Source organism: Odocoileus virginianus, chromosome 24, assembly GCF_023699985.2.
Source record: "Odocoileus virginianus isolate 20LAN1187 ecotype Illinois chromosome 24, Ovbor_1.2, whole genome shotgun sequence".
NCBI classification, from domain to species: Eukaryota; Metazoa; Chordata; class Mammalia; order Artiodactyla; family Cervidae; genus Odocoileus; species Odocoileus virginianus.
This window is the reverse complement of record NC_069697.1, coordinates 52,645,177-52,670,884: the sequence shown is the minus strand read 5'-3', so window position 1 is coordinate 52,670,884 and position 25,708 is coordinate 52,645,177. Positions and strand designations below refer to the sequence as shown.

The following is a 25,708-nucleotide window of genomic DNA, read 5'->3' as shown; positions in this document are numbered from 1 at the left end:
GCGCCTTTAGGACTTGAATCTTTTCGGCGCTCGGCTACTCTCCCCTAGCTCTCCTTCCCTTGTCTCCCCAGCTTGGAGGCGCTCGGTGTTCGGCCAGACCGCCTGTCGCCTGGTAGTGGGACCGGAAGTTGTTCGGGGGAGGGGGACAGTCGTACTGGGGGGGTTTATGGGGGGGGGCCTGTCCCTCCTCAGGTGAAGCCGCCGATGGAGATGGAGCCGCCGCCGCCGCTGAGCGCCCGGGTCCCGCCTCCGGCCCGGTTGTGGCCTGCTCAGTGACCCCACTCCCCCCGCACTGGGCCGTCCGGGCCAGAGTGGGGGAGCCCCGCTGCCCCGCCTCCCTCTCTCCCAATTCCGTCCCCTCTCCCTCACCCCCCCAGCCTGCGCGCGCGCGGAGCTGCCTCAGGTGAGTGAGGGGCGGGGTTTGGGCGAAGCGCGAGAGGCGGGGCCTCGGCCGCCGGGGGCGGGGCCTGAGGGGCCTGGGCGTGAAGGGAGGGGGACACGTGGGAGGGGGCCTGGAGGGGAGAGGGTCGCTGGGTGGGCTGAGGCCCAAGGGAGGAAGCTGGCGGTGGTGGGCAGGGGTTGGCGCGAGGCCATGAGATTGACAGGGACGTAGCAGGGACCTAGGCGGCCTAAAAAGGCGGGAGATGGGTCAAGGCAGAGAACCGAAGACAGGCAAGACCTGGCGTGCGTGAGGCTCCTTCGTTGGGTACGGCTGGGGTAGAACAGAAGGATAGGGTGGAGAAAGAATTAGACCGGGTACTTGGGCAAAGAAGCAAGAGACTGCGGGTGGCTAGGGGGAGATGTCGGTCAAGAAGGTTAGCGAGAAAGACATAGGCCTAAGTGGGAAGACTGGGAGGCAATGAGCAGAGTGGGAGAAACAGGTGTTGAAGAAACTTAGGGTGGAGCAAAAAGTGCTGTGTGCAGCACTATGCAGGGTGAGAAGTCCAGGGAACCTGAGAAGCAAGGCTACGAAGGTAGAGATTCGTTGCATAGGAGCCTTAAGAAAGAAATGTAAAAAAAAAAAAAAGAAAGAAAGAAATGTAACAGGCAGAAGTCCTGGGGCAGACAACCAGAGGGAAAAACAGACTTGGGAAGCAAGTCTAAACTAAAACAGCCTTACCTGTACCTCCTCACACAGCCCCATCCCAGTTACTTTCTTCCCCCAGTTTGCTAGAGTTGTAGAATCTCATTGTTTGATTTCTGTGCTTTTTTTTTTTTTTTTTAAACTATGAGTGGTCCTGTCTAGTGACAATGTTTAATGGGAACATGGGACTTTAGATAGATATTTAGGAAATATGGTCCCCCATTTCCCCCTCCAAGGTCATGAATTTACTGACTCTGCTTCCAGGAAGATTTGACATGTCACCAACCACAGTGTGTCAACGTTGAATAACTTCTTTCACCTCAGTCCCTTCTCTTATAAAGCAAAATTGTCTACTGTCGTGACTTAAACACCTCCATTTACATGTTTGAGAGCTCCAGCTATGCCGCAGTCTCCCCAGTATGACCCCTCAAAGCATCAGTGGTGAGCTTGGTGTGGTTGTGACTTACAGGTCAACTCTAGGCCTTCCAATATCATGACCGAACAGAAGACTGTTGAGGCCTGGCTATTTCCCCTTACTGCTGCTGTTCACTTTGCCTGTGTGAAGGTACATGCTCATATCTTCGGGGGGGAAAGTGAAAGGCCCTCCGTTTTCTCTGACTCCTTGCTACCCCGTGGATTGTAGCCTGCCAGGTTCTTCTGTCCATGGGATTTTCCAGGCAGTAATACTGCAGTGGGTTGCCATTTCCTTCTCCAAAACTGTCTACTGTCGTGACTTAAACACCCCCACTTACATGTTTGAGAGCTCCAACTTACCCCAGCCTCTCCAGTCTGAGCCCTCAGAGCATCAGTGGTGAGCCTGGTGTGGTTGTGACTTGCTCACAGGTCAAGTCTAGGCCTTCCAACATCATGACCAAACAGAAAACTATTGAGGCCTGAGTGTTTCCCCTTACTGCTACTTTTCCTGGGGAAAAAAAAAGTCACTCTGTCTTGTCTAGCTCTGTGGCCACATGGACTGCAGCCCGCCAGGCTCCTCTGTCCCTGGGATTCTCCAGGCAAGAATACTGGAGTGTGTAGCCATTCCCTTCTCCAGGGGATCTTCCTGACCCAGGGAATGAACCTGGGTCTCCTGCATTGCAGGCAGATTCTTTACTGTCTGAGCCACTTTAGGAAGCATTAAAAACAGGTGTCTGACTACGTAGAATATTTCCACCTAAGATAACTCAAATTCTGAGGACAGGACCAGATAAAAGTCCAAATCAGACACTCTGGGTGTGGCATCTTATTTGGTAGGGTATGTGAAATGCCCAGCCAGGAATTCCTCATCTCCTCATGGGTCTGCCAGTAGGTCAGTGAATCTTTCTTTGCGGTATGCGGTATTTGGCCTTCCCCACTTACAGCTTAATTCAGAGAATCCAGACAGCTCCCCGGATCACAAGAACAGTCAAACGAGTGGCCCCTGAGAAAAAAATAAAGTCTTTATAAAAGAAGATAGCGTTACCATTGGAAATCAGGAGAGGTCTCACTGGAGCTTCTGGGGTGGGCCCCAGGATGGTGGGAGATGCCCTCAATTTGGCAGCTTCAGAATTATATCTAATTCTACTCAACAGATGTTGATTTCTGAAGCACAAAACATAATGACTTTGTTGCCCACTGAGTGGATATATGTGTAAGAGATTCACTTTGCTGTATACCCAAGACTAACACAACATTGTAAATCAACTAAATCTCCATGAAAATTAAAATCATCCTCCTCATCACCATCACTGGGGAGGGACCTCCTGGGTGGCCCAGTGACTGTGACTCAATGCTCCCAAGGGGGCCTGGGTTTGACCCCTAGTCGGAGAACTATATCCCACGTTCTGCAAGGAAGATCAAAGATCCCACGTACCACAACTAAGATCTGGTGCAGCCAAAGAAATAAGTATTTTAAAAATAATAATGATCCCTGGGCTCCACTTCAGATCCTAAGTGAGACCAAATAAAAAAATTCCCCTTCTCCCTACTACAACCAAAAGGATGGCATGGAGACAGCCCTCTCTCCACTTCCACCTGCTTTTCCCAGCAACATCCTCTCACTACCTTTCTACCCATGAAGCCACATGGAATGTGTTTTAAATTCCAATTTTGGAGTATCACTGGGTCAAACAGGATTCTTTGGAGGATTTGAAGAGCTTTCATTACTTGTGATGTCCACCTTATTTTAGACTTTCAGAGCCAGTATGGAGAGACAACTTGACTTTCTGATATTTTCGTCACCAAGAGAGCTGTGGGTATGTTTTTGTGGAGATGGGGAGAGTAGTTGAAGCCTGACCTTGAAAGTCAGACCTTGGACTGGTCTCACTTGCTGTTTGTCAGGAAGTGTGGTGGGAAATCTTCTGTCTAGAAGGGAATACCTGTTCCTGCCCATTTCTGTTCAAATGCAACATTATGTTGATGAGAGAAAGCCAGGGCCATGGAGGGCTCTTTTTAGGGTGCCAGTTGCATTAGAAAGAACAAGGAAGAAAATCTTTGTCTCAGGTTACAATGACCAACCTTTTCTCCCTCCTCATAGAGATACTTCGTTTTGAACTGGGAGCCTGGCTGTTTCTAGGTGCTTTGTATTCAGCTCACTGAACTGAATTTACAGTACATGTATGCCTACCTCCATCACTGAATGATGTCTGTGTTGCTATAAAGTCAGTTTCCTTTTGAGATCTTTGAACTAAGCCTATCTTGTGTCGCCAATTTCTCTCACCTTATACCTCCTCCCCCTCTGGTGTGTCTCCAATCTGCACTGCCTAATTTGATCCAGTTCCTGTAAGGAGAGGCCTGGCAGGCCAGGCAGGGGAGGAGGTTCTTGGGGGGCCAGGAATGGGAAGGTGGAGACGGATATGCTGCCTGGAGATTTGAGCAAACAGTGAAGTACATCTGATGTGCTCCTGGCTCTCAGAATACCAGAATCAGGAACAGCAGAATCTCAATTCCATCTCACTCCCAGGGCGCCCAACTTGGCATTTAGACCAGTTGGAGGCAGCTAAAGACTGATTTTGCCCAAGATGTGTCATAGAGCACCTGTTGAGAACAATTAAGAAGCAGAAGAGCTCAGTTTACTTCCAGGAACCAAGTTCAACTCAGAAAACAACTCCTTCAGACCCTTCTGGAAATTGTTTTAAGACCATTTGGACAGGTGTCCAAAAATGAGATGCACTTCCTGAGCCAGTACTAACTGAGCCAGTACTATGCTTCAACTGCTCTGCCCACCTAGTGCCTTTTTGGTTCGGGTTCATACAAACACATAATCCCATTAGGGTGTTCCTCCGGTAGAGCCTGCCCAACTGGCTTTTCCATTTAAGTAACAGACCCCACTCCCACGGGGATCACAGAAAAGGAAACAATGTAAGAACCAGGGAAATTGATACTAGAACCAGGGAAAAGCAAGAAAATCCAAAGGCATTGAGTACCCTGACTTAAGAAAGGAAGTAAGATGGTTTAATGGAAAGAGCACACCTCAGAGTGACAGGAAACTGGGGTTCCTTTCCTTGTTCCAGCTTCACTGTGAGCCCTGAGACAAGTCACTTAGCTGCTCTGAGCCTCAGTTTCTCCAAGCAGAAAATGGGGAAAAACCTGCTCACTCTCGCTTCTCCTGCATTGGGTGTGTGTGTGTGTGTGTGTGTGTGTGTGTGTGAAATAACCTGTGGCATCTTGAGCTTTACAAAATCCCAAAGGGCTATTATGTAGCTAATGATTCAGAAATGAAAGGGATCCCACGAGTACTGGACCGCCCTCCCTCATATTTGCATCTCTAACCACCGAAGTTCTAGGCTAATTCCAGAGAGTTCACTAGCCACTGTGGACTTGGGCTCGTCTCATCATTGCCCCTAACGGACCCTTCAAGGAACCATTTATTATTGGCATGGTCTAGTGGTCTCTTCCCAAAGTTCAGTCCATACCAGGGAGGATGTCAAGAAAAGAGGAGTTGGAAATAAACCTAGAGAATTTTTTTTTTTCCCACATCCAGGCTTCCTAGGTGAGACTAGAAATCTCTCTAATGAAATCTAGGGAGAACTGCTTTGTGAAGTGAAGCAAAGCCCCATATCTCAGGCTTTCTCATGAGACTTTTTAGAGCATGACATCTCTCAGCACTAGACAAGAACGACGAGGGGTGTGGTGGTGGTGAGACAGGATAATAGATACTTTCCTGATGTGTGCCCTTCCAGAACCCCCCACCCTCACCTCAATCAATATAGTAGTACACTCAAACCAAATTTTCACCCATTTGCTTCAGTGCGATCCTTCCAAGAGACCCAAGAATCCTGATAGCAGCTCGGGCTGTTCTGTTGCCCCACTCTGTTGTTGTTTGGTCGCTAAGTTGTGTTTGACTCTTTGTAGCCCCATGGACTGTAGCATGCCCTCTCTCTTCCACTGTCTCCCAGAGTTTGTTCAATTCATGTCCATTGAGTCAGTGATGGTATCTAACTGTCTCATCCTCTGATGCCCCCTTCTCCTTATGCCCTAAGTCTTTCCCAGCATCAGGGTCTTTTCCAGTGAGTTGGCTCTTTGCATCAGGTGGCCGAGGTATTAGAGCTTCAGCATCAGTCCTTTCAATGAATATTCAGGGTTGATTTCCTTTAGGATTGACTGGTTTGATCTCTTTGCAGTCCAGGGAACTCTTTTAAGAGTCTTATCAGCACCACAATACAAAAGCATCAACTCTTTGGTGCTCAGCCTTCTTTATGGTTCAAGTCTCAAATCCATACATGACTCCTGGAAAAAACGATAACTTTGACTATATAGACCTTTGTCGGCAAAGTGATGTCTCTGCTTTTTAATACCCTGTCCGGGTTGGTCACAGCTTTCCTTCCAAAGAGCAAGTGTCTTTTAATTTCATGGCTGCAGTCACCATCCACAGTGATTTTAGAGCCCAAGAAAATAAAATCTGTCACTGCTTCCACTGTTTCCCCTTCTATTTGCCATGAAGTCTGGGACCGGATGCCATGGTCTTAGTTTTGTGAATGTTGAGTTTTAAGCCAGTTTTTTCACTCTCCTCTTTCACCTTCATCAAGAGGCTCTTTAGTTCCTCTTCACTTTGTGACGTTAGAGTGATCTATCTGCGTATCTGATATCCAGATATGATATTTCTCCTGACAATCTTGATTCCGGCTTCTGAGTCATCCAGCTTGGCATTTTGCATGATGTACTCTGCATAGAAGTTAAATAAACAGGGTGACAATATACAGCCTTGATGTACTCCTTCCCTGATTTTGAACCAATCAGTTGTTCCATGTAAGGTTCTAACTTTTGCTTCTCGACTCACTTTCAGGTTTCTCAGGAGACAGTAAGGTGGTCTGGTACTCCTGACTCTTTAAGAATTTTCCAGTTTGCTGTGATCCATACAGTCAAAGGCTTTAGAGTAGTCAGTGAAGCAGATGTTTTTCTGGAATTCCCTTGCTTTCTCCATGATCCAGCAAATGTTGGCAATTTGATCTCTGATTGCTCTGCCTTTTCTAAACCCAGGTTGTTCACTTGGATGTTCTTGGTTCATGTACTGCTGAAGCCTAGCTTGAAGGATTTTGAGCATAACCTTGCTAGCATGTGAAAAGAGCACAATTGTATGGTAGTTTGAACATTCTTTGGCATTGTCCTTCTTTGGGATTAGAATGAAAACTGACCTTTTGCAGTCCTGTTGCCGCTACTGAGTTTTCCATATTTGCTGAGTGCAGCACTTTGACAGCATCGTCTTTAGGATTTTAAATGGCTCAGCTGGAATGCTGTCACCTCCACTAGCGCTTTGTTCATAGCAATGCTTTCTAAGGCCCACTTGACTTCATACTCCAGGATGTTTGCCGTTAGGTGAGTTACCACTCCACCATGGTTATCCAGTTCATTAAAACCTTTTTTTGTATAGTTTTGTCCATTCTTCCCACCTCTTCTTAATCTCTTCTTCTGTTAGGTCCTTCTCATTTCTGTCCTTTATCATGCTTGTCCTTGCATGAAATATTCCCTTGATATCTCAAATTTTCTTGGAGAGATCTCTAGTCTTTCCCATTCTATTGTTTTCCTTTATTTCTTTGCATTGTTAATTTAGAAAGGCCTTCTTACTTCTCCTTGCCCCACTCTCACTCGCTGAAATCTGCCCCTGGGGTATTTATTTTTCATTAGATGACTGGTGAAAGCAATTTTAAATGTATGTAGTGAAAGTCACTCAGTCGTGTCCAACTCTTTGTGACCCCATGGACTGTATGGTCCATGGAATTCTCCAGGCCAGAATACTGGAGTGGGTAGCCTTTCCCTTCTCCAGGGGATCTTCCCAACCCAGGGATCAAACCCAGGTCTCCAGCATTGCAGGCGGATTCTTTACCAGCTGAGCCACCCCTAGGGAATAGGGAAACCCTATTCAGCCAATGCTACTACTATATTTACTTACTTAATAAACTTTAAGTTCCACTCTTCTAGACTGTTGCTAGCATTCTCAAAGACTTTTCTCAAAATTTTGCGTTTTTGGTTTTCACTTTTTGGAAAATATAAGGATGAATTCCACTGCTCTGAACATCTACTATTGTTCTAGATAGGAGATGGGTGTATGTAAATTTCTACCAAATAGAGATTTTTTTTTCTCCTCCCACAGGCTCCTAAGGAGATAATTCATCGCAACAAATTATCACTTTTAATTGTCCTCACTTCTGGGTTGTTTAATACTCTACTGCCAATTACTGTTTGCCTTTCCTCAAATAGACTAACCTGCATTTTAAATTCAGGTCCCCCCTCAACTCCCCTCAAAAAAAAAATAAAGGTAGCAAAGTAACTGACAAAAAGCAGGAAGAAAGCACTTAAGGATTCATGAGACTCTTACACCTTCTGAACGGGACTGCTGCCTGAACCTGAGGTGGGCCACTCTCCTGCCCGCCCCCCCCCCCCCCCCCAGACATGTCTGCGCTGAAGGGCTGGGTCTAAACTTCTTAGATTACTGCTCCCTTCTTAGCAAGGCGTAGCGACTCTGTAGGCTTGTTTCTTTGCCTGGTGAGCACTGAGCTGTCCTACTCCATCAGCGTCACTCAACAAGAGAGGGTCTGCTCTCCAAACAACACAATCAGGGACCAGCTCGGAATGAGACAGCGTTTCCACCTGAGAGACTGGGGAAGCCTGCAGAAGTTGGGGATTGGAGGAGACCCTGGGGTTTGGAAGCCTGGGTACATCGTCTTTGTCATCAGGACTAAGTCTAAGGTTTTGCTTTGTTAGAATCGGGTCAGAGCACACTTAACTGATCCTTTAGGGTTCTTGCTGACGCCAGGATGTTAGAAAAACGACTCCCTTTCCAGATCCGGCTTCTAATAGCTGTCCTCTCTTCCAGCAGAGTCTCTCTAAGATGGACATAGAAGACTGCAATGGCCGCTCCTATATGTCTGGTATGTCCTCTTGCGCTTTCTGTTTGTCAGGGGCTGGGAGCACGCTCTCCTGTGGAGCAGAGTGGAGCGCCTTCAGCTTAGCGCGTGGCCTCCCAGCGCACCGCAGTCTTGGAACTGTCACTTTTGGTAGTGCTAGATAGAGTGCGTTTATTTTGGTAATTTTACATTCCCTAAAAAGTGATTCTCTTCCCAGACTTCTTGGAGGACAGGAGCAGGGGAAGGAAATAAGAGGGGTACTGTGAGTGGAGACTACTAGAGAGAAGAGATTTGAAACAAAGCAGTGGAAGCAAGATCTGGTTCCTTCTCCTGTGCCGAGGTCACTAACCGAACATGACACCCAGGGTTTCGAAGGCCTGCAGGGGCCAGGTAGGATGTAACAGAGTGACTGGGCTCAGATAATGAGCAGAAGAGAGTGAGGGGGACAGTCATGGACTGGAGAGCACATGTCCTTCCTCAAGGAGCAGCGGCTCTGCAGGGTCCACCGGAATGTGTGTCCAGTGTGGCCAAAGCTGCCAGTTTTTCAAAAGAAATCAGAAATCAGGATTTTATATGAAATGTCTCCTTTTAAAAATAATAACTTTGTATTTTAAGAAATGTTCCATGGGGCAAGCCAAACTTGTCTACAGTCTGAATTCAGCCAGTGGGCCAAGAGCTTACACATTTGAAGCAGAGAGAGAGGAAGACCAATTCTCCCCCTATCTTTTCCATGACCATAAAGCTTTTTATACCTGCCACATATTCTTATGAGGCAGAAGAGATCCCGGCCTGTAGTATGGATGGCTTTTAGGAATGTGAAAGTAATCGTGATCCTCTTAGTTTCACAAGATGAAAAGCAATGAGGAACCTCATTTGGCTCTCTCTCCGAGGGTGTAGAAAATGGCCTAAGACAGAATTTGTCTCTGGGATGGGAAGGAACCATTTTTTGGACCATTAGAATTTTAGGGCACGAAATGATTGTAAGAAATAACAGAAGCCAGAATTGGGTTTTGACATAACACGTATCCCCATCAGTAACCCAAGCACCATTGTAGTAATGACCTATAGTTTATTTTTTACCTTAAAGTGGGACCAATGGAGGAATTATGGGCATGCACTAAGGGAGATAGCAAGATGGGCCAGACACACATATGAGAGTTACTGGCAGCACCCACATAACGTGAAGGTAAGAAGTCGACTCTGACCCCCTTTCTCGTTTAAGGAGGGAAGGAGTTGGAATTGGTACGGGCATTTGATACCTGCTACGTGCTGGACAGAGTAACAGGGATCAAGTGGACTGATTCAGTTGAAAGAAACTTTATTGGGACTAAAATCATGTCTCTTCTGAGGAGCCGACCAGTCCTCCTGCCTCCTGCTCAGTTGGGCCTATTCAGAAAACCACGATTGAGCAACACCTGTTCTCAGGACCCTGCCTTGGAGCTGAGGACTCTCAGAGAAAAACTAGTCCCTCCCCTAAGGCAGGCAAGTGAGAAACTGGGAAGCTGGCTGAGGAAATAGCCCATGGAGCACTTTTCAGCCTACCTCTGGAGAACATTGGATATTAGAGGAAAACTGAATGTATTGGCATCACTGTGCTATGAAACGAAGCTTTCCTGGCTTTCAGCAGGTTGGCACTTTCTAGATGAGAAGAGTCCTCAGCAAAGGATTGTTTTTGAATGAAAGTGGAGGCCAGAAACCACTCACCTGTGTTTTGAGAATTCTAGATGTCAGCAGCTACCATAGAGAGAGACGGGGACTGGGGGAGAGGGGCCAGGAGTCAAGGAAGGGCTAACGTGAGCTATGAAAAGCAGCCCCTGCAGGACCAGACATGGCTGAGACGGTCCATGTGAGGGTCTCCTGAGAGCTGCCCCCGCACCCCTTCCCCGCGCTGAGCCATCTCTCCTGGATTGATGGGGAAGCAGAGGGCAAGGTGGCAGTGTGCACCCCTCCTAAAGCACCACCCCTCCACCTCCACACCTGGGGACTTTCCCTTGCCTGGCCAACTGATGACGGGGGAATCTCTCCTGTTCTTCAAAGAGGTTCCCCCTACCCCCACCCCCACCCCCGCACAGATCCCATTACAGAAAGTCCACCTCTTCCTTTGGAAAGATCATTGCCTGGGGTGGGGCGGCGGTGGGGGGGGGAGAGAGGGAAGAAAGGAGGGGTTCATTCCTTTACCACACAGATGCTCTCCCCTCCCCCACTCCCTGTCTTTCTAGGGAAACTGAGTTGCTCAAACCCAGCTCATGCAATTAATTGACTGAGCAGTGCTTGTTCGAAGTTTTCTGGGACTGTGAAATGTTTAAGGGAACCTTGGCAGAAAGGGGTCCAGAGATAGGCAGCCCAAAGTTTCCCAGCCCCTCCCACCCCCTAATTCTTGGAATCAGAAAATCTAGTCTTCCAAAGTAGGTCAGCACGGCCGTGAGCAGCTCCTCTGGAAGGGAAGGGAGCGGAGGCCTTGTCTTGATGGAGGGCGGATTCATCCAGGGCTGTTGGCGGCGGCTGGGGCCCCAGGGGCACAGGAGGGGAGGGGAGGTGGGGTGACCGGACCAGCACTTTGCCTGGGATCCGAAAGGGCTCCGGGCCACAGAGCAACACTAGCCCCGAGATCAGACTTTGCAGGGCCCTCTGGCTGCTGGGAAGGGGGAGGCTGTCAGTCCCGCCCCCCCCCCCCCCCCCCCCCCCGCCCCCGAATCTGGAGAGCGACCTCCCTCCTGGAGGAGGAAGAAAAGGAGGGAAGACTAGGGCCCGAGTTCGGTGGGGGAGGGGCTTTCTGCCGATCTGGAGCCTGGAAGCTGCCCCTTGTCCTGGGCCCCATGACCTCTGAGGCCTTGGCTTCCCCAGCTGGCAAAGGATTGGGCCTTCCCTGGGGTCCCCCCTCCCCCCCCCCACCCCGCGGGCCCACCCATCTCCCTCTGTTACTGGCACACACTCTTGTGTCTCTCAGGCGTCTGTTGTGCGGTTCCTCTTTGTCTGCTGGGCACAGGGCAGCGGCATCTGCCCCCTGCCTGCGCACCCCCACCCCGGGCCCTTCCCCGTCTAGAGGAAGGGATGCTGTAGCCTAGCGACCCCCACCAGAGGCGCAGACACAGTCTCTGCAGCCCCCTCCCCAGGCGCATCCAAGCCTGTGCTCCTTGCGCGCTCCCTCCCTCTCTTCCCCCACCTCTCGCTGCTTCTCTCTCTCCCTCTCTCTCTCACACTCACACACTCACACACACACACTCACACACACACACACACACACACACACACACACACACCCTGGGCTGAGTTCTTCTCGCTGGCTGCAGCCGTGGGCCTCTGCTCACCGAGCCGCTGCCGCTGCCTGCGAAATGACGGCGGTTCCCCTCACTTCCAGGAATCCACGCTTCCTGGAAGGTGAGTGGCTGGGCTCACCCCTGCCTGCCACCGAGACGCAGACATGCACACACCACCCGCACTCGCTCGCCGTTTCCAAGGCGGCGGCCGCGCTCGCACCCCGGGGTCTCACCGGCAAGGGAAGGATAATGTAAGTTCAGGCAGAAGGCGGCTAGTGGAGGGGGGCGGGGAGGGGGGGCTGCTGCTGGGGCTGAGGAGCCAATTCAGTAACAACTCCCCGAGCCTGAGGAGCGGGAGCGGACTGGGGGCTGTGCGTGGAGCGGGGGAGGGGGCGTTCCTCCTCACACTTGCGGAGGATGGGGAAGGGTGTTTAGTGTTGCTAAGCAAAGGCTGCGACTTGGTCATTGCGAGCTCGTGGTGACATCTTGATTAGGCCTTGGGGACAGATGTAGAGCTGCCTGAGGTGAAATGCCGAGACAGGCTGGGGTGGGAATGGGTCATAAAAGAACCTAGGTAAAGAGGGGTCCCCCGGCAGCAGATGCCTCCGCCTGGAACTGAGATGCAAGGGGCCTCAGCCTCCTCCCCACAATAGAGCTGGGGATGGGCGTCTTTCTCTGTTCCTGTCCCCACTCTTCCCTGCCAGCAGGCTAGCATCCCGCCCCCTGGAGCCCGTGGTCACGAAGGCAAAGCAGTTAGGACGAGGTCCCTTCAGAGAAGCCTGGAGGCTCTGGGACCCCACAGCTGGCTCTTCCCTCGAGGGGGCCACTGTTTGGAGGGATGGAGAAAGGGCAGGAGGAACCGAGGGCTGGGCCCCCTCCACTGGGAAACACATCTAGCTGGTGGGACCCTGCTCCAGCTCCTTCCTCGCCTTCCTGCTTTTATGCCCTTTACCGGCCTCCTGGTTCCTCTGATGTGAACCTCATGATTTGGCTTTGCCCTCCGGGGGGTTTGGATTCAGCCAACGTAGGATGACTCGGACCAAGAAAATTTCTCTGAGACCTAAGGGCAACCCTATTTCTTGGCTTTGATAGTCTGGGATTTCTCGGGAGTCCCAGGCGTTTGAAATTCCCTCACTGGGTTTTCTGGGGCAGAGAGAGGAACTGCTGAACTTCCTAAATCAGACTCTTGTTCTCTTCACCATCCAGCTGAAACTCAAAATCCCTGGAGCCCCCGAAGACTTTCTAACCCCTGAAATGGATTTATTTTAGGTATTAGTCCCCTAAAAGTCAACCTGAGCCTGTTTTGCCTCTTACCTTTATCCTAGGGAGGGCAGTGGCATCAAAGAGCCTCTTGAACTACAGGTGTGACCCTGAAAGTACCTGCTCCTCCTGTACCCAGGCCTTAAGAGGGAGAATCAAAGAGAATGTTGTCCCCTTACTGTCCCTAAATATCCCTGTAAGGATGTTTTCCCCATATATCAAGCCCCAGGCCCCAAGAGGCAGCCTCAGCCCAGTAGGCTGGGACCAGCGATGGCTTTCCAGCCACCTCACTCATCCTTTTAGGGTCAAGGACTTAGCGCCAGGCCCCGGAGCCCTGTTCTTCCCCCATTACTAACATCCAGTGATTTAGGACAAGTCAGCCCTTTTACCCCTTGCAACCTTAGCAAACCCTACTCAGTTAAGAGGACATATTTTAAAACTGGGTCTGAGTCTACAGGTCTCAACTCACAGCTCTGAGATGCTCACTTGGTGATATGTGTGTGGTATTGATAGGGGGCAACATTTTTTTTTTTTTAGATAACCACGGCTCACCTAAAGAGCCACAGCCGGGGAACCTCGGTTTCAAGCCGTAAGGCTTCTTCAATAGGTAGTGAATAGATGTCCTCAGGCTTTGATGGGCTAGAGTGGGGGAAATGGGGCTTTTAGTAGAGGCGGCGAATGGGAAGCGGCCCCATCCTGAGCGGTTGTTTTCTTCCCGCTGACCGAAGCTGGAGAGGGATCCCTCAGGAGGGTGTGCTCCGGATCTCTTGCCTCAGGCCCAGGACTCCAACCATTTTATAATGGAACCTTTATTTTGTGAAAGTAAGTATGCGCATAGCTGGGAAACTGGGTAAAGTGCTAACAGGTGGACTTTAGGGGTGAATTTTAGGCTCGCTCTCTCTCTCTCTCTGTCTTCCATATTTAGACCTGTGTGCACACATCTATGCATGTTCATGTTAGCAGATAATGTAGACGGCTAGCCCAGTGTGTATCCCCGTAGCTATGTTCTCTTTATGTGTATCTACCTATGTGATATATGTCCGTGTCTGTGTTTATCTACATGTGTTTTATTTCACATGTATATTTGTGCAGAAGATTGTGGGAGGAGGGTTTTTTTTAAAGACTTGATTTGTGTGTTCAGGTATGTTATCTGATTTTTAAAAACATACGTGACACTCTTAGAAAGCATTTTTACAAAAGCTGTTTGTCAACAAGTTAAAATGCATATATATTGAGAATACACTGATTATTTCACTGTCAAGGGAATGTCAAGTAGTAACTATGTGATTGGAATACTATCAGATGGAGGGTTTCTGGAATAGCTACATGCTTGCTGATTTTAGAGTGAGATGGACCCAACTCTCCGCTTCTGAAACAGTGACTCCAGTTAGCTCCACACAGGTGAGGGTTAAGGACACCCGTAATTCCTACTTATGATCTGACCCAGGTCCCATCGCTGCCAGCTCTGTGACCTTGGGCAAGTAACAGAGCTGTTTCTGTGCCTCAGTTTCCTCATAAGTACGATTAAGATCATACTGGCCCTTCCTTCGCAGGGTTGTTAAGATTCAATGAGATAATTCTTTTAAAGTGCATAGAATGATGCCTGGCATGTAGTAAGCACTCAATTAATGTTAGCTGCTATCATTGTGATTACTATTATTATCATTAGATTCAGGGGCAATTCCAGCCACCCTTCCTGCAGATCCCGAATCCGGTGTTGGGGGCTCCGGAGAGTAACAGTAGGGAAGAACGTCTGTCCTGAACCGCCTCCCTCGCAAGGCCCCCATTTTCCTCTCCACCCCGGCCCGCCCAGCCCCAGCCCTGCTTCCTGTGGACGTCAGGCAGTGAAGCTCTTCCCCTCAGGCCTAGATGAAGGTAGGGTGGGCAGGCAGCAGCCACTGAGCCCGCGGAAGTCGGCGCCGGGCACCCAGGCTGGCGAGGGCACGAGGTATGGTGCCCCACACACAGTGGGGCCTCGCATGTGGCTGCAAGATAAATGTTTGTGAAATGTCACTGAACTTTGAAGAGATCGGGCGTAGACGGAAGATGGCTCGAGCTGTAGCTTCACCTTCCTTCTTGTTGTCTCCTCCAAGGTAGCGGGGACTCGTCTCTGGAGAAGGAATTCCTTGGGGCCCCAGTGGGGCCCGCAGTGAGCACCCCCAACAGCCAGCACTCGTCTCCCAGCCGCTCACTCAGTGGTAAGTGCGGCCCCGGGCACCCAGGCCCCGGGCACCCAGGCCCCGGGCACCCAGCGCGGCTGGCCCTCAGTTCACCTTCCATGGCAGCCATTTCCCGCTCGCTGCCTCCCTCTGATTTCCGCCCAGAGGACCGAGCAGCACTCAGGAGCTCCCTGCCTCGGGCTTCCGTGACTTCTGAGAGGAGGGTGAACCATCACTGCCTAGTGACTAGGGTGGAACTGAAAGAGGCATGGGTGGGATTAAGGTGAGGGCTCCAAAGAGAAACTCTGGAACTGAGCAGATGGAAGTGGCCATGGGCTGGAGTTAGATAGGAAATAGAGATGAGAAGGATCCCCTCCTCACCCCCGCCGGTCTCCTGCCAGACAGGGTCCCCTTGACTGCCCCTCCTCACTGGCCCTGGATCTGTCACATTCTCTAAATGGTTGGAATAGCCAGGAATGTAGGTCACAGCCAGAGCCAAAGCTCTCTCCGCAATGGCTCCTCCCTCCTGCAGTCCCCTCTCCAGATTTTCACCAAGGGGAGTAGAGGTGTCCGGCCCTGTGGGCTGGGGGGATAACGTGAGCTGTGTCTGTCTTCCAGTTTTGCTCTTTTCAGCCCGCCGTCTCCGTCTTCCTAGGACCATTTTACCACCACTGTGACTCCCTGGCTTCCTGCCCGGGGCCAAGCCAGACATCTTCCTTAATGACAAGAGAGGGGAGGAAAAGGCTCCCCTTAGTCCCCCACTCTCCCCAGTAACTGAAGACACCCCATGTACCCCAACTTTTTTCCTCTGGAAACCTGTGTGCTTCGTGGGTGGGAGAGGAGGACAAAGGTGTCTCAGGTCCCAGCAGGACCCCATAGCACCACCCAGGATACTTAGGAGATTGGCTTCTCTTAAAGCCTGAATGTCTCAGGGCTTGGAGACAGCCTTTGGGACTTAAGGAGGGCATCTCTGGCCCACGGGCAAGCTCCCTCCTTGGTCTGTCTCTATCCTAAACACGCTCCCACCCTCCAGCCAACTCCATCAAGGTGGAGATGTACAGCGATGAGGAGTCGAGCAGACTGCTGGGGCCGGACGAGCGTCTCCTGGAGAAGGATGACAGTGTGATCGTGGAGGACTCCTTGTCGGAGCCGCTGGGCTACTGCGATGGAAGCGGGCCGGAGCCCCACTCCCCCGGTGGCATCCGCCTGCCCAATGGCAAGCTCAAGTGTGACGTCTGCGGCATGGTCTGCATTGGGCCCAACGTGCTCATGGTGCACAAGCGCAGCCACACGGGTGAGTCCGGCGGGCAGCTGGGCCCAGGCCACGCGGAGTCATCTCAGGAAGGGGAGGTCTCTCCCAGCACTGCTTCTACCTGCTAAAAAAAGGTGGGGGATGAAATCTGGACTCCATCAACACCTGTACTTCATGGCACTTTCCTCAACTGTAGTTATAAGGCAAGCTGGTATTTGTCTCAGGAGATGATGGAGGAGAAGACGTGTTGCCTCAAGAAGTGTCCGATAGGGGACTTCTGTGCTAGGGAGTCTATCAGTTAAGTCTCCAAACTTCCACTTCAGGGGGCACAGGTTCGATCCCTAATCAGGGAACTAGATCCCACATGCCACAACTCAGAGATGCCACAACTCAAGCTCCTACATGTTACGACGAAGAGCGAAAATCCGAGTGCTGAAAGTAAGACGGGGTACAGCCAGATAAATACGTTTTTTTTTTTTACAGAAAGAAGAAGGATGCTATAGTCCAACAGGGTATTGTTTGGGCTCTTGTGTCTTACGGGGTTTTTTTGACTGTGCCAGTTGGCATGTGGGGACTTCGCGCCCCACCAGGGATCAAGCCTGTGCCCCCTACTGTGGAGGCGCTGAGCCTTAACCACCGGGCCGCCAGGGGAAGTCCCTGTCTCATGAGTCTTTAAATAAAGGAAAACAGAAGCCTCTTTACAGCTATCTTTGGCTCCAGGCTCCTGGGGCAGAGCAGGCCCTGCGGCGCTCAGTTCTTGCTAACAGTCTTGGGCCCGGCATTCCAGGCCCGGGACCCTTGGCCCTGCCACACACCTCTAGTCCCGGCCTCCCGATGAGCCCGTACCCGAGGGGCCCTTTGCAAGCAGCATTTGCGTGTGTGCCACGGCCCTGCCTCGCACATGTGTTCTGGGCACTTTCCTTCCCCAGGCGGGGTAGAGTGGAGCGCAGGGTGCGGGGCTCAGCCTTCACAGCTCCTCACCCATGCTCGGCTGTGGCCTCTTCTTCCCCCAGGGGAGAGGCCCTTCCACTGCAACCAGTGCGGCGCCTCCTTCACCCAGAAGGGCAACCTGCTGCGCCACATCAAGCTGCACTCCGGGGAGAAGCCCTTCAAGTGCCCCTTCTGCAACTACGCCTGCCGCCGGCGTGACGCGCTCACCGGCCACCTCCGCACACACTCGGGTAGGGCATGTCCGGAACACCCAGTAAATGAGCTCAGCCTCTTCTCTAGTCTTGGAGGGTTACAGTGTCTGCCACTGAGGGGGGCAGAGCACTCCCAGAGCAGAGCCGCAGGCCCCAGGGCACGTGGGGCTCTTTGATGGGATATTTTGCATCTGCCATGCTCTGCGACCTGGAACAAGAGGAGCAGGGGTGGTGTTCCTGGCTGTCAATAGTCACCCTCCCTAACTTGGCTTTTACATGCATGCTGATGCCAGGACCATCCGGGGCCCGTCACTCTCCCTTCTGAGCACCAGGGACACCCCTCCTTCCACTCTCATGCGCTCCAGCCCCACACCTGTCCCCGTCTTTACTAGCCCGCACAAACACCAGAGGTCTCTGGCAACCTCTGTCTGTCCTCCCCTGGACTTCCGGCTGGTTCCTGTAAATTTCCACAGGCCTCTCAAACTGGAAGAAAGGAAGCCTAGGAAAAGAGTATCCCATTTCTGTTTCCCATCTCACAAGGTCATCACCTTCCTAGAGGCAAGAGCAAATCCAGAGGGTGCCTGGAGGTCAGTGTTGGGAACACTGCCAGGGACCCGGACTAACCAGGTTTCCTAGCCCCAGCCAAGACAGGTTGAGTCGACACCTTTCTGGATCAGCTGGGCAGGCGGCACTGTTGCAGCCTCTCACTGAGTCTTGAGCGTTCGCCTTGGACTTGGGAAAGGCCAGGAGCGGAGCTGGCAGGGGGGAGGGAGCTCAAGGTTGGGGAAGGAAAGGAAAAAGGGCAGAGGGGAGACAGTAGGGTCTGTCCTTGGAGACTTTTCCTTGTTTCTCGTTTCTTGAACTCTCCTGGGCCAGGATTTAAAGGGCCAGAGCAGTCACCTCACCACCCTCTTGTTCCACATTTCCCCAGCCACCTACCTTGTTCTAGATTCTCTCACTTTGGAACTGGGACCTCTTTCTCTCTATGTATGTGGAGAACCAGGGAGAAAGATCATTACTGCTGATTCAGGCATTATAATCTAAAAATATTTTACATGTGTCTCCTCCCTCATGTGATCCTCATAACAATTCCAAGGTAGATATTTTCACAGAGCTATTCTACAGCCTCGTTGGAATCCAATTAATGGCAGGTGTGAGTGGCAGGTGCGAGCAAGTCCGACTCCTTTTCTGAGGAAAAGGGTGGCTCCCCCTGCTGGTTTGGAACAAGGATGGCTTGGCCCCTAGAATTCTTACCAACCACAGCGAGGCCTGCTGGGAGGACACTGGATGTTGTTGTGTAGGACGTTTTAGGGACACAGGTGGACACAGATACACTGTTGGGTCTCATCTCTGTGAGATGTTTTCTATCACAGCCCACACTCTAGGAGAGAAAAGGGAGTTCCCCTCCCAGAGGTTAGACCATCTCCCCAAGAGTCCTGGGTGGACGAGGACCACGGCATTCATCTTACCCCCCAACCGCTCGGGTTTACAGAGCAAGAGCAGAAAGGCAGTAGGTGACTTAGTCCAGGCCCAAGTTAGGCGTGTGTGAGTAGGGGCAGGGGCCGGTGGTGATTACCAGCCTCCTGAAGCTGCCTTCTCCCATCTCCCTGCTCAGTACTGGCCACATACTTTCACAAATGTCCTCTCTCAAGTTGTTTTCAGAAGAAGTGTTGATCTCAGTTTTCCTAACCTTTTTTTCATCTCTGGAAACAAAATCTTTATAACCTCTTCTTTGTTTTTAAAAAAAAAAAAAAAAACAACGAAGACCCCCAGAATTGGTGTTCGCTCCCTTTGCCTTCCTCTGGTTATTTATTTTTCTCTTCTCAGAATTTCTCTATCAGTGATGGTTTTTCTGGGGCTCTCTTGGTATATCTCAGTGTAGCGAAAAAGAAAACTGAGCAGTTAAAACCAGGCCGGGGATGGAGGTAAAAGTACAAGTAAAGGTCAGTGAACGTGCCCCTCCCCACCCTGGCAGAGCTGAGGGCTCTCATTTCTGCCACCTCAGCCCACCAGTTTCCCCCAAACTGAAGCAGATAGTTCGTAAGCAAAAAAATCCCCTTGTCTGATAAACAGCCCTTACACCCGCCTGCCACATGGAAAGGTTAAACCACAGTCTGGGCCCCAGACTCTGAGATCCTGGGGTGGGGCCAGCCTGCCTGCCAGGGATGATCCCCTGCGAAGTCCCCGGGTCCTTCCTTCCTTTGAACAGCAACGTGGCCATCTTGAGGCCCACCAACAGTCGAAGCCACGTGCCCTGTCTCCTCCCATCCCGGTGCGTCGTCTCCCTTCTTCAGGGTTCCACCGTGTGTCCTCGCTGGCCACTGACGCCGGGGAAAGAAAGATGAGCCAGAGAGCTCTGCCGAGCCACGTCCCTTGCCCCTCCCGCCCGGGCGTGCCTGCTCCCCGCGCGGCCCTCTGACGCCCTCCCCTCTCCTCTGCAGTCTCCTCCCCCACGGTGGGCAAGCCCTACAAGTGCAACTACTGCGGCCGGAGCTACAAACAGCAGAGCACCCTGGAGGAGCACAAGGAGCGCTGCCACAACTACCTGCAGAGTCTCAGCACTGAAGCCCAAGCTCTGGCTGGCCAGGCAGGTGAGGCCGCAGGCGGGGCCGTCGGGGGCAGGGCGGGGCCACGCCAGCCCCTGCCAGTCAGGTGGGGCCGCAGGCGGGGCCGTCAGGGGGCAGGGCGGGGCCACGCCAGCCCCTGTCAGTCAGGTGAGGCCGCAGGCGGGGCCGTCAGGGGGCAGGGCGGGGCCACGCCAGCCCCTGCCAGTCAGGTGAGGCCGCAGGCGGGGCCGTCGGGGGCAGGGCGGGGCCACGCCAGCCCCTGCCAGTCAGGTGAGGCCGCAGGCGGGGCCGCCCCTGCCAGTCAGGTGAGGCCGCAGGCGGGGCCGCCCCTGCCAGTCAGGTGGGGCCGCAGGCGGGGCCGCCAGGGGGCAGGGCGGGGCCACGCCAGCCCCTGCCAGTCAGGTGGGGCCGCAGGCGGGGCCGCCCCTGCCAGTCAGGTGGGGCCGCAGGCGGGGCCGCCCCTGCCAGTCAGGTGGGGCCGCAGGCGGGGCCGTCAGGAGCAGGGCGGGGCCACGCCAGCCCCTGCCAGGCAGGTGGGGCCGCAGGCGGGGCCGTCAGGGGGCAGGGCGGGGCCACGCCAGCCCCTGCCAGGCAGGTGAGGCCGCAGGCGGGGCCATCAGGAGCAGGACGGGGCCACGCCAGCCTCTGCCAGTCAGGTGAGGCCGCAGGCGGGGCCATCAGGAGCAGGACGGGGCCGCCCCAGCGCCTCCCTCACAAAGGGGTGGACCTCTGGAACAGATGAATGTGCCGGGCCCGTGGTGGGTGCTGCAGGCAGATCCAGAGGTAGGGAGGACTTCATCTGTGTTGTCAGAGAGAGAGAGGGCACACAAGGAGATATGCAGTCAAGGGTCAGAAGCATGTCACTGTTCGCACATCACCGGAAATGTGCCGTAGTGAGCTCTAGATGGGGTGCAGTAAGCAGAGTGCCATTTCCCAGGCATCCGCTCTGACCTTCCTCAGCTACCGACCTTCCTCGGCTACCGACCTGCTGCTTTTCTCCAGGCAAAGGCAGCTGGGCCGCTGCTTCCCCCGCTCAGCTGCTCCTGCCTGTCGCGCCCACCCCACCCCAACCCTGCCCCCTCCCACCAGGCGACGAGATACGGGACCTGGAGATGGTGCCAGACTCCATGCTGCACTCATCCTCTGAGAGGCCAACTTTCATTGACCGTTTGGCCAACAGCCTCACCAAACGCAAGCGTTCCACCCCCCAGAAGTTTGTAGGTAAGAGTCCAGTTGGAGAGGAGACATCAGCTGGAAGCCCCCACTTGTCTAAATCTGAGCGCTTGTGGCTGTCGGACCAGCTGGGCCTGGAGGTTTGCTTGGGGTGGGAGAGAGCAGCCTGGTCGTCTCCTAGTGTTCAGAATGTATCCCCAGAGTGGGCGGGCAGTGAAGAGGAAGAGCATCCCTCACCAGGGGGAGGAGGAGTCAGAGTTGAGGGCTCTCAGGATGGTTGTGAGAGGAGAGGGTTGGGTGTCAGGCTTTTCCAGTTTCTGAAAATAGTAAGGACTTCTGTTTACGGGGGCTGAGAGAAGGGCCCTTGGAGTCTGATTATGGGGACTGAGAGAAGGGCCCTTTGAGTCAGAGAGAAAAGGTGTGTATGGAGGTCCCTGGCCATTAGCTCTCTTTATGGAGAGCAATGAAGGAAGTAAGTTTTCAAGACCAGTGGGCTGGGACCAAGTCCTTCTCTAAGATTATAGCCCAGGGCTGGGGAGCAGCCCCACAGAGGACCTGACCTTGTGGGAGGTGAATGAGGGGTGGTGGGTGATGTTACACCCATCCCCAGGGAAAGAAAACAAAGGAGGAGTCCTCGGGGAGCTGGGACTTATCCCAGGTCAGCCCTCCTGAGACCCTTCTCTCCACAGGTGAGAAGCAGATGCGCTTCAGCCTCTCGGACCTGCCCTACGATGTGAACGCGGGCGGCTATGAGAAGGACGTGGAGCTGGCGGCGCACCACGGCCTGGAGCCTGGCTTCGGGGGGCCTCTGGCCTTCGTGGGGGCCGAACATCTGCGTCCCCTCCGCCTGCCACCCACCAATTGCATCTCAGAACTCACGCCTGTCATCAGCTCTGTCTACACTCAGATGCAGCCCCTCCCTGGGCGACTGGAGCTTCCGGGGTCCCGGGAGGCAGGTGAGGGGCCCGAGGATCTAGCTGACGGAGGTCCCCTCCTCTACCGGGCTCGAGGCCCCCTGACTGACCCCGGGGCCTCCCCCAGCAATGGCTGCCAGGACTCCACAGACACAGAGAGCAACCACGAGGACCGGGTCGGGGGGGTGGTGTCACTGCCTCAGGGCCCCCCACCCCAGCCTCCTCCCACCATGGTGGTGGGCCGGCCCAGCCCTGCCTACGCCAAAGAGGACCCCAAGCCGCAGGAGGGGTTGCTGCGGGGCACCCCAGGCCCCTCCAAGGAAGTGCTCCGGGTGGTGGGCGAGAGCGGCGAGCCAGTGAAGGCCTTCAAGTGCGAGCACTGCCGCATCCTCTTCCTGGACCACGTCATGTTCACGATTCACATGGGCTGCCACGGCTTCCGAGACCCTTTCGAGTGCAACATCTGTGGCCACCACAGCCAGGACCGGTACGAGTTCTCTTCCCACATTGTCCGGGGGGAGCACAAAGTGGGCTAGTGGCCTCCTCCCCCGCCGCAGTGCACCCCCCACGCCCTGCCTGCAGGAGGCTGGCCTGTCCCCACCGCGGCCCTAGGAGCTGGGCTGTGTAGCCCCCACCACCGGCTCCCTGGCTTCACCCCTGACCCTGACCCGTCCTCACCTGTGCTCCTCCGCCCCCCGACTGATCTAAGCGTTGTGATGAAACAGGTCTTTTGCTTATCTTTCTCCTTTTTCTCTTCTCCTTTCATCCCATCATACTCACTGAGTTATTTATTAATATAATTTGTTGAGTTTTCTTTTGCTTCTTTTTTTTTAACTTCTATCACTCGCCACACCGCCACCCTCCTCCCCACAGCCCCCTCCACGTCAGGCCTGATTTTTCTCTTTGCGCTTTCTCCAGCAGCCCCAGGAGTGGGAAGCTCCCCTTAGTGCTGAGAGGCCTCGGGCTTCCTGATTTAGGTCCTCACCTTTGACCATACCCGATGCTTCCGTTTCGATGCCAACCGCGCTCTATACCCACCTTAGCTCTGTGGCATTACCTCTGCCCTCCGGGACCCTGCAGCCTGGTACTCGTGGCCTCTGACCTTAGGCAGCTTGCACAGCTCCTGATCAAATGAAGAAACCCCTCCTTGGGAAGTAGGAGAGGCTGAAGGAATCCTCCCCAGGCACCCTGGGACTGAGGGTCCTCTTGACATCCCACTAGGAATTGGAGTTCCCCAAAGCCCACATCCGGGATCTGCCTCTCCAGTGTGATCTCCCCCTCTCCTCGAACAGCCCCCAGCACTGCTCTACTCTCTTCACACTGCCTGTCCACTCAGTGGTGGTTTTTCTCTCCTTGGAATGCCCCAGCTTTATACTCTCAGGGGCCAAGGCTAGGTCAGCAATCCTCTGTCTCTGACACGTGTGGAGCCACAGGTGCCTAACTGGGAACCAGGGAAGGGAATGGGTCAAAATTCCTCTCTTTCTCTCCCACCTCTCAAACTTCCTCACTCTAGCGACCTACTTGGGCTCTCAGGGGCACCTCTGGTCCCTGTCCTATGAGAAACTGGTGGGTTGCTGCCTGATAACAAGGGGGCATCCTCAGCCCCCCAGTCATGCTGCCTTCTCTCCCCTAGCAGGATTCACCCTCTCATCCCCAGACTCCTGGGCCCTGTTCTTAGGATCAGTGGCAGGGGGAAAAGGATGTCTCTTTTCTCTCTCTTAACTCTCAGTATAACCAAAAATTCTCCCCAGGATGAGCAAGGGCAGACGCCCCTCTCCCCATCCCAGTCTTGGGCCAGCGAGAATGGGATGGACACAGCTGAATGGGAGAGCCATCCTTTACTACCCCTCCTACACTCAGCTCCCGGATGTAGGGCAGGAGGGGGCACGCTCCTGGCTGCTGCAGAGACTCCTGGCTGTTTGGGTGACCTAGACAGTGACAGGGGCAGGAGGGGATCGCTCCACCGCCGAGTGGGGGTCTCTTTCCACAAGAGCTCCCTGCCCAAGGCCACAGCCATCCCATTCTCTGCTTCCCTGAGATTCAAACCAAAGCCTGTTTTTCTATATTTAAAAGTTAAAAAGTAAAAACCAAACAGAACACCTCACAAGTTGTAACACTTGGTCCTTCTCTCTCTCTTGCTCCCCCCTCTTTTCTCTTCCTTCCGTTTTTCTTTCCACAAGTCCTCTCCTTATGGGCTCTTTTGCCTCCTGCTTTCTCACTCCCTATCAGGGATAATTCAGGGGGCTGGTAAAGGGTTGGTTAAGGAACAGACCCTGGGATTGGGGCTCGTAAGGGCTCTCAGGATCTCAGGCTCTGCCTTATCCTGTTATGGGAAGGGAGACCCTGAACACCTCCTTCTCCTCTGCTCCCCCAGTCTGTGGTCTCCCCAGGAGAACCAGATTGTCAGGGGGGGACACTGTGGGTTGCCTGTGTCTCCTTGACAATGTAGCAATAAACAGATGCTGCCAGGGGCAGGGGCTCGGGGAGCCGCCTCGGAGGAGCCTGTCTCTGGAGAAGGGGAGAGTCTTCCTGAGAGCACCCCCAGGGAGCTGGCTCCCTCTTTCAGGATGTCAGCAGACCTGAGATTCTTCTCTGGGGTTCCCCTCAGCCCTCCTGCTTATTGAGCCCCTTCCCATGAGCCCTGCCCTCACCGCCTCTTCTGCGTCTGCTGTGTATTTGGTGACACCTCACAAGACTAGTCCCTTCTGGGGTATCGGAGCCTCGGGGTGCCCCGTCCCCTCCCCATCAGTTTTGGCACCTGTAACCTCCTGGAACATGAAGGACTGTGCTCCGAGGCCATGCTCTGAGCCCGTGAGAGCAGAGACTGGAAGGGCGAGCCCAGGTGCTACGGAGGGGAGAGAAGGGCGCTCTGTCTCTCCAGACCATCACTGCACTTTAACCAGGGTCTTAGGTACAAAATCCTGCTTTCCAGAGCCTGCCAGCTCTGGAACCTCAAACATCCTCATGCTCTCTCCTAGCTCCTTTTGCATAAAAAAAGAAAAAAAAAAGTAAGAAAAAGAAAAAACACACATTGAAACCCACATGGAGAAAAGAGGTGTTTTCCTTTTATATTGATATTTAAAATCAACACCACACAAAAAAATTTCTAAATAGACACTTTTCCAGACCTTTGTTTTTCGTGTCAGTGTCCAAGCTGCGGATGCGATTTTGTAATACTTCTGGCAGCTTCTTTCCTTGTGTACATAATATATATATATAATATATATTTTTGATCAGAAGTTATGAGAACAAAAAGAAAAAATAAAACACAGAAGTAAGTGCAATACCACCTCTCTCCTCCCTCTGCCAGGGTTTCATTTGTAGCCTCTGCTGGGTGTCTCCTTGGATCTTACCCCTTCACCTCCTCCTCTTCCTCTGGGGCCCCCTCCCTCCTTTTTTTTTTTTTTTAAAGAGTTTTTCTCCTTTCTCAAGAGGAGTTAAACTAGCTTTTGAGACTTATTGCAAAGCATTTTGTATATGTAATATATTGTAAGTAAATATTTGTGTAACGGAGATATACTACTGTAAGTTTTGTACTGTACTGGCTGAAGGTCTGTTATAAATAAACATGAGTAATTTAA

General features: G+C 52.9%; 1 protein-coding gene across 8 annotated transcripts; it reads left to right on the top strand.

Moving 5' to 3' along the window:
• Positions 1 to 164: 164 nt before the first annotated feature.
• IKZF4 (IKAROS family zinc finger 4) lies at positions 165 to 25,708 on the top strand. 8 transcript variants are annotated; one of them, XM_070454805.1, is made up of 9 exons: positions 165 to 403; positions 8,376 to 8,427; positions 13,649 to 13,742; positions 15,014 to 15,118; positions 16,113 to 16,373; positions 17,345 to 17,512; positions 19,915 to 20,064; positions 21,130 to 21,261; positions 21,903 to 25,708. In XM_070454805.1, the coding sequence occupies exons 2-9, from the start codon at positions 8,407 to 8,409 to the stop codon at positions 22,661 to 22,663; spliced, it is 1,692 nt and encodes a 563-aa protein (XP_070310906.1). In that variant the 5' UTR covers positions 165 to 403; positions 8,376 to 8,406; the 3' UTR covers positions 22,664 to 25,708. The 8 variants fall into 8 exon arrangements, with proteins under 8 accessions (XP_070310906.1, XP_070310907.1, XP_020739789.1 ...); XM_070454806.1 differs by having other exon boundaries at positions 8,373 to 8,427; XM_070454804.1 differs by lacking the exon at positions 165 to 403 and adding an exon at positions 11,762 to 11,911 and having other exon boundaries at positions 8,373 to 8,427.

What these genes read in the sequence shown, in the direction of transcription:
- IKZF4 (XM_070454804.1), top strand. Translation starts at nt 11,825, where the DNA reads ATGCACACACCACCCGCACTCGCTCGCCGTTTCCAAGGCGGCGGCCGC. An exon ending in GCACAAGCGCAGCCACACGG is followed by an intron (nt 16,374 to 17,344) that starts GTGAGTCCGGCG and finishes TTCTTCCCCCAG; the next exon opens with GGGAGAGGCCCTTCCACTGC. An exon ending in CCACCTCCGCACACACTCGG is followed by an intron (nt 17,513 to 19,914) that starts GTAGGGCATGTC and finishes TCTCCTCTGCAG; the next exon opens with TCTCCTCCCCCACGGTGGGC.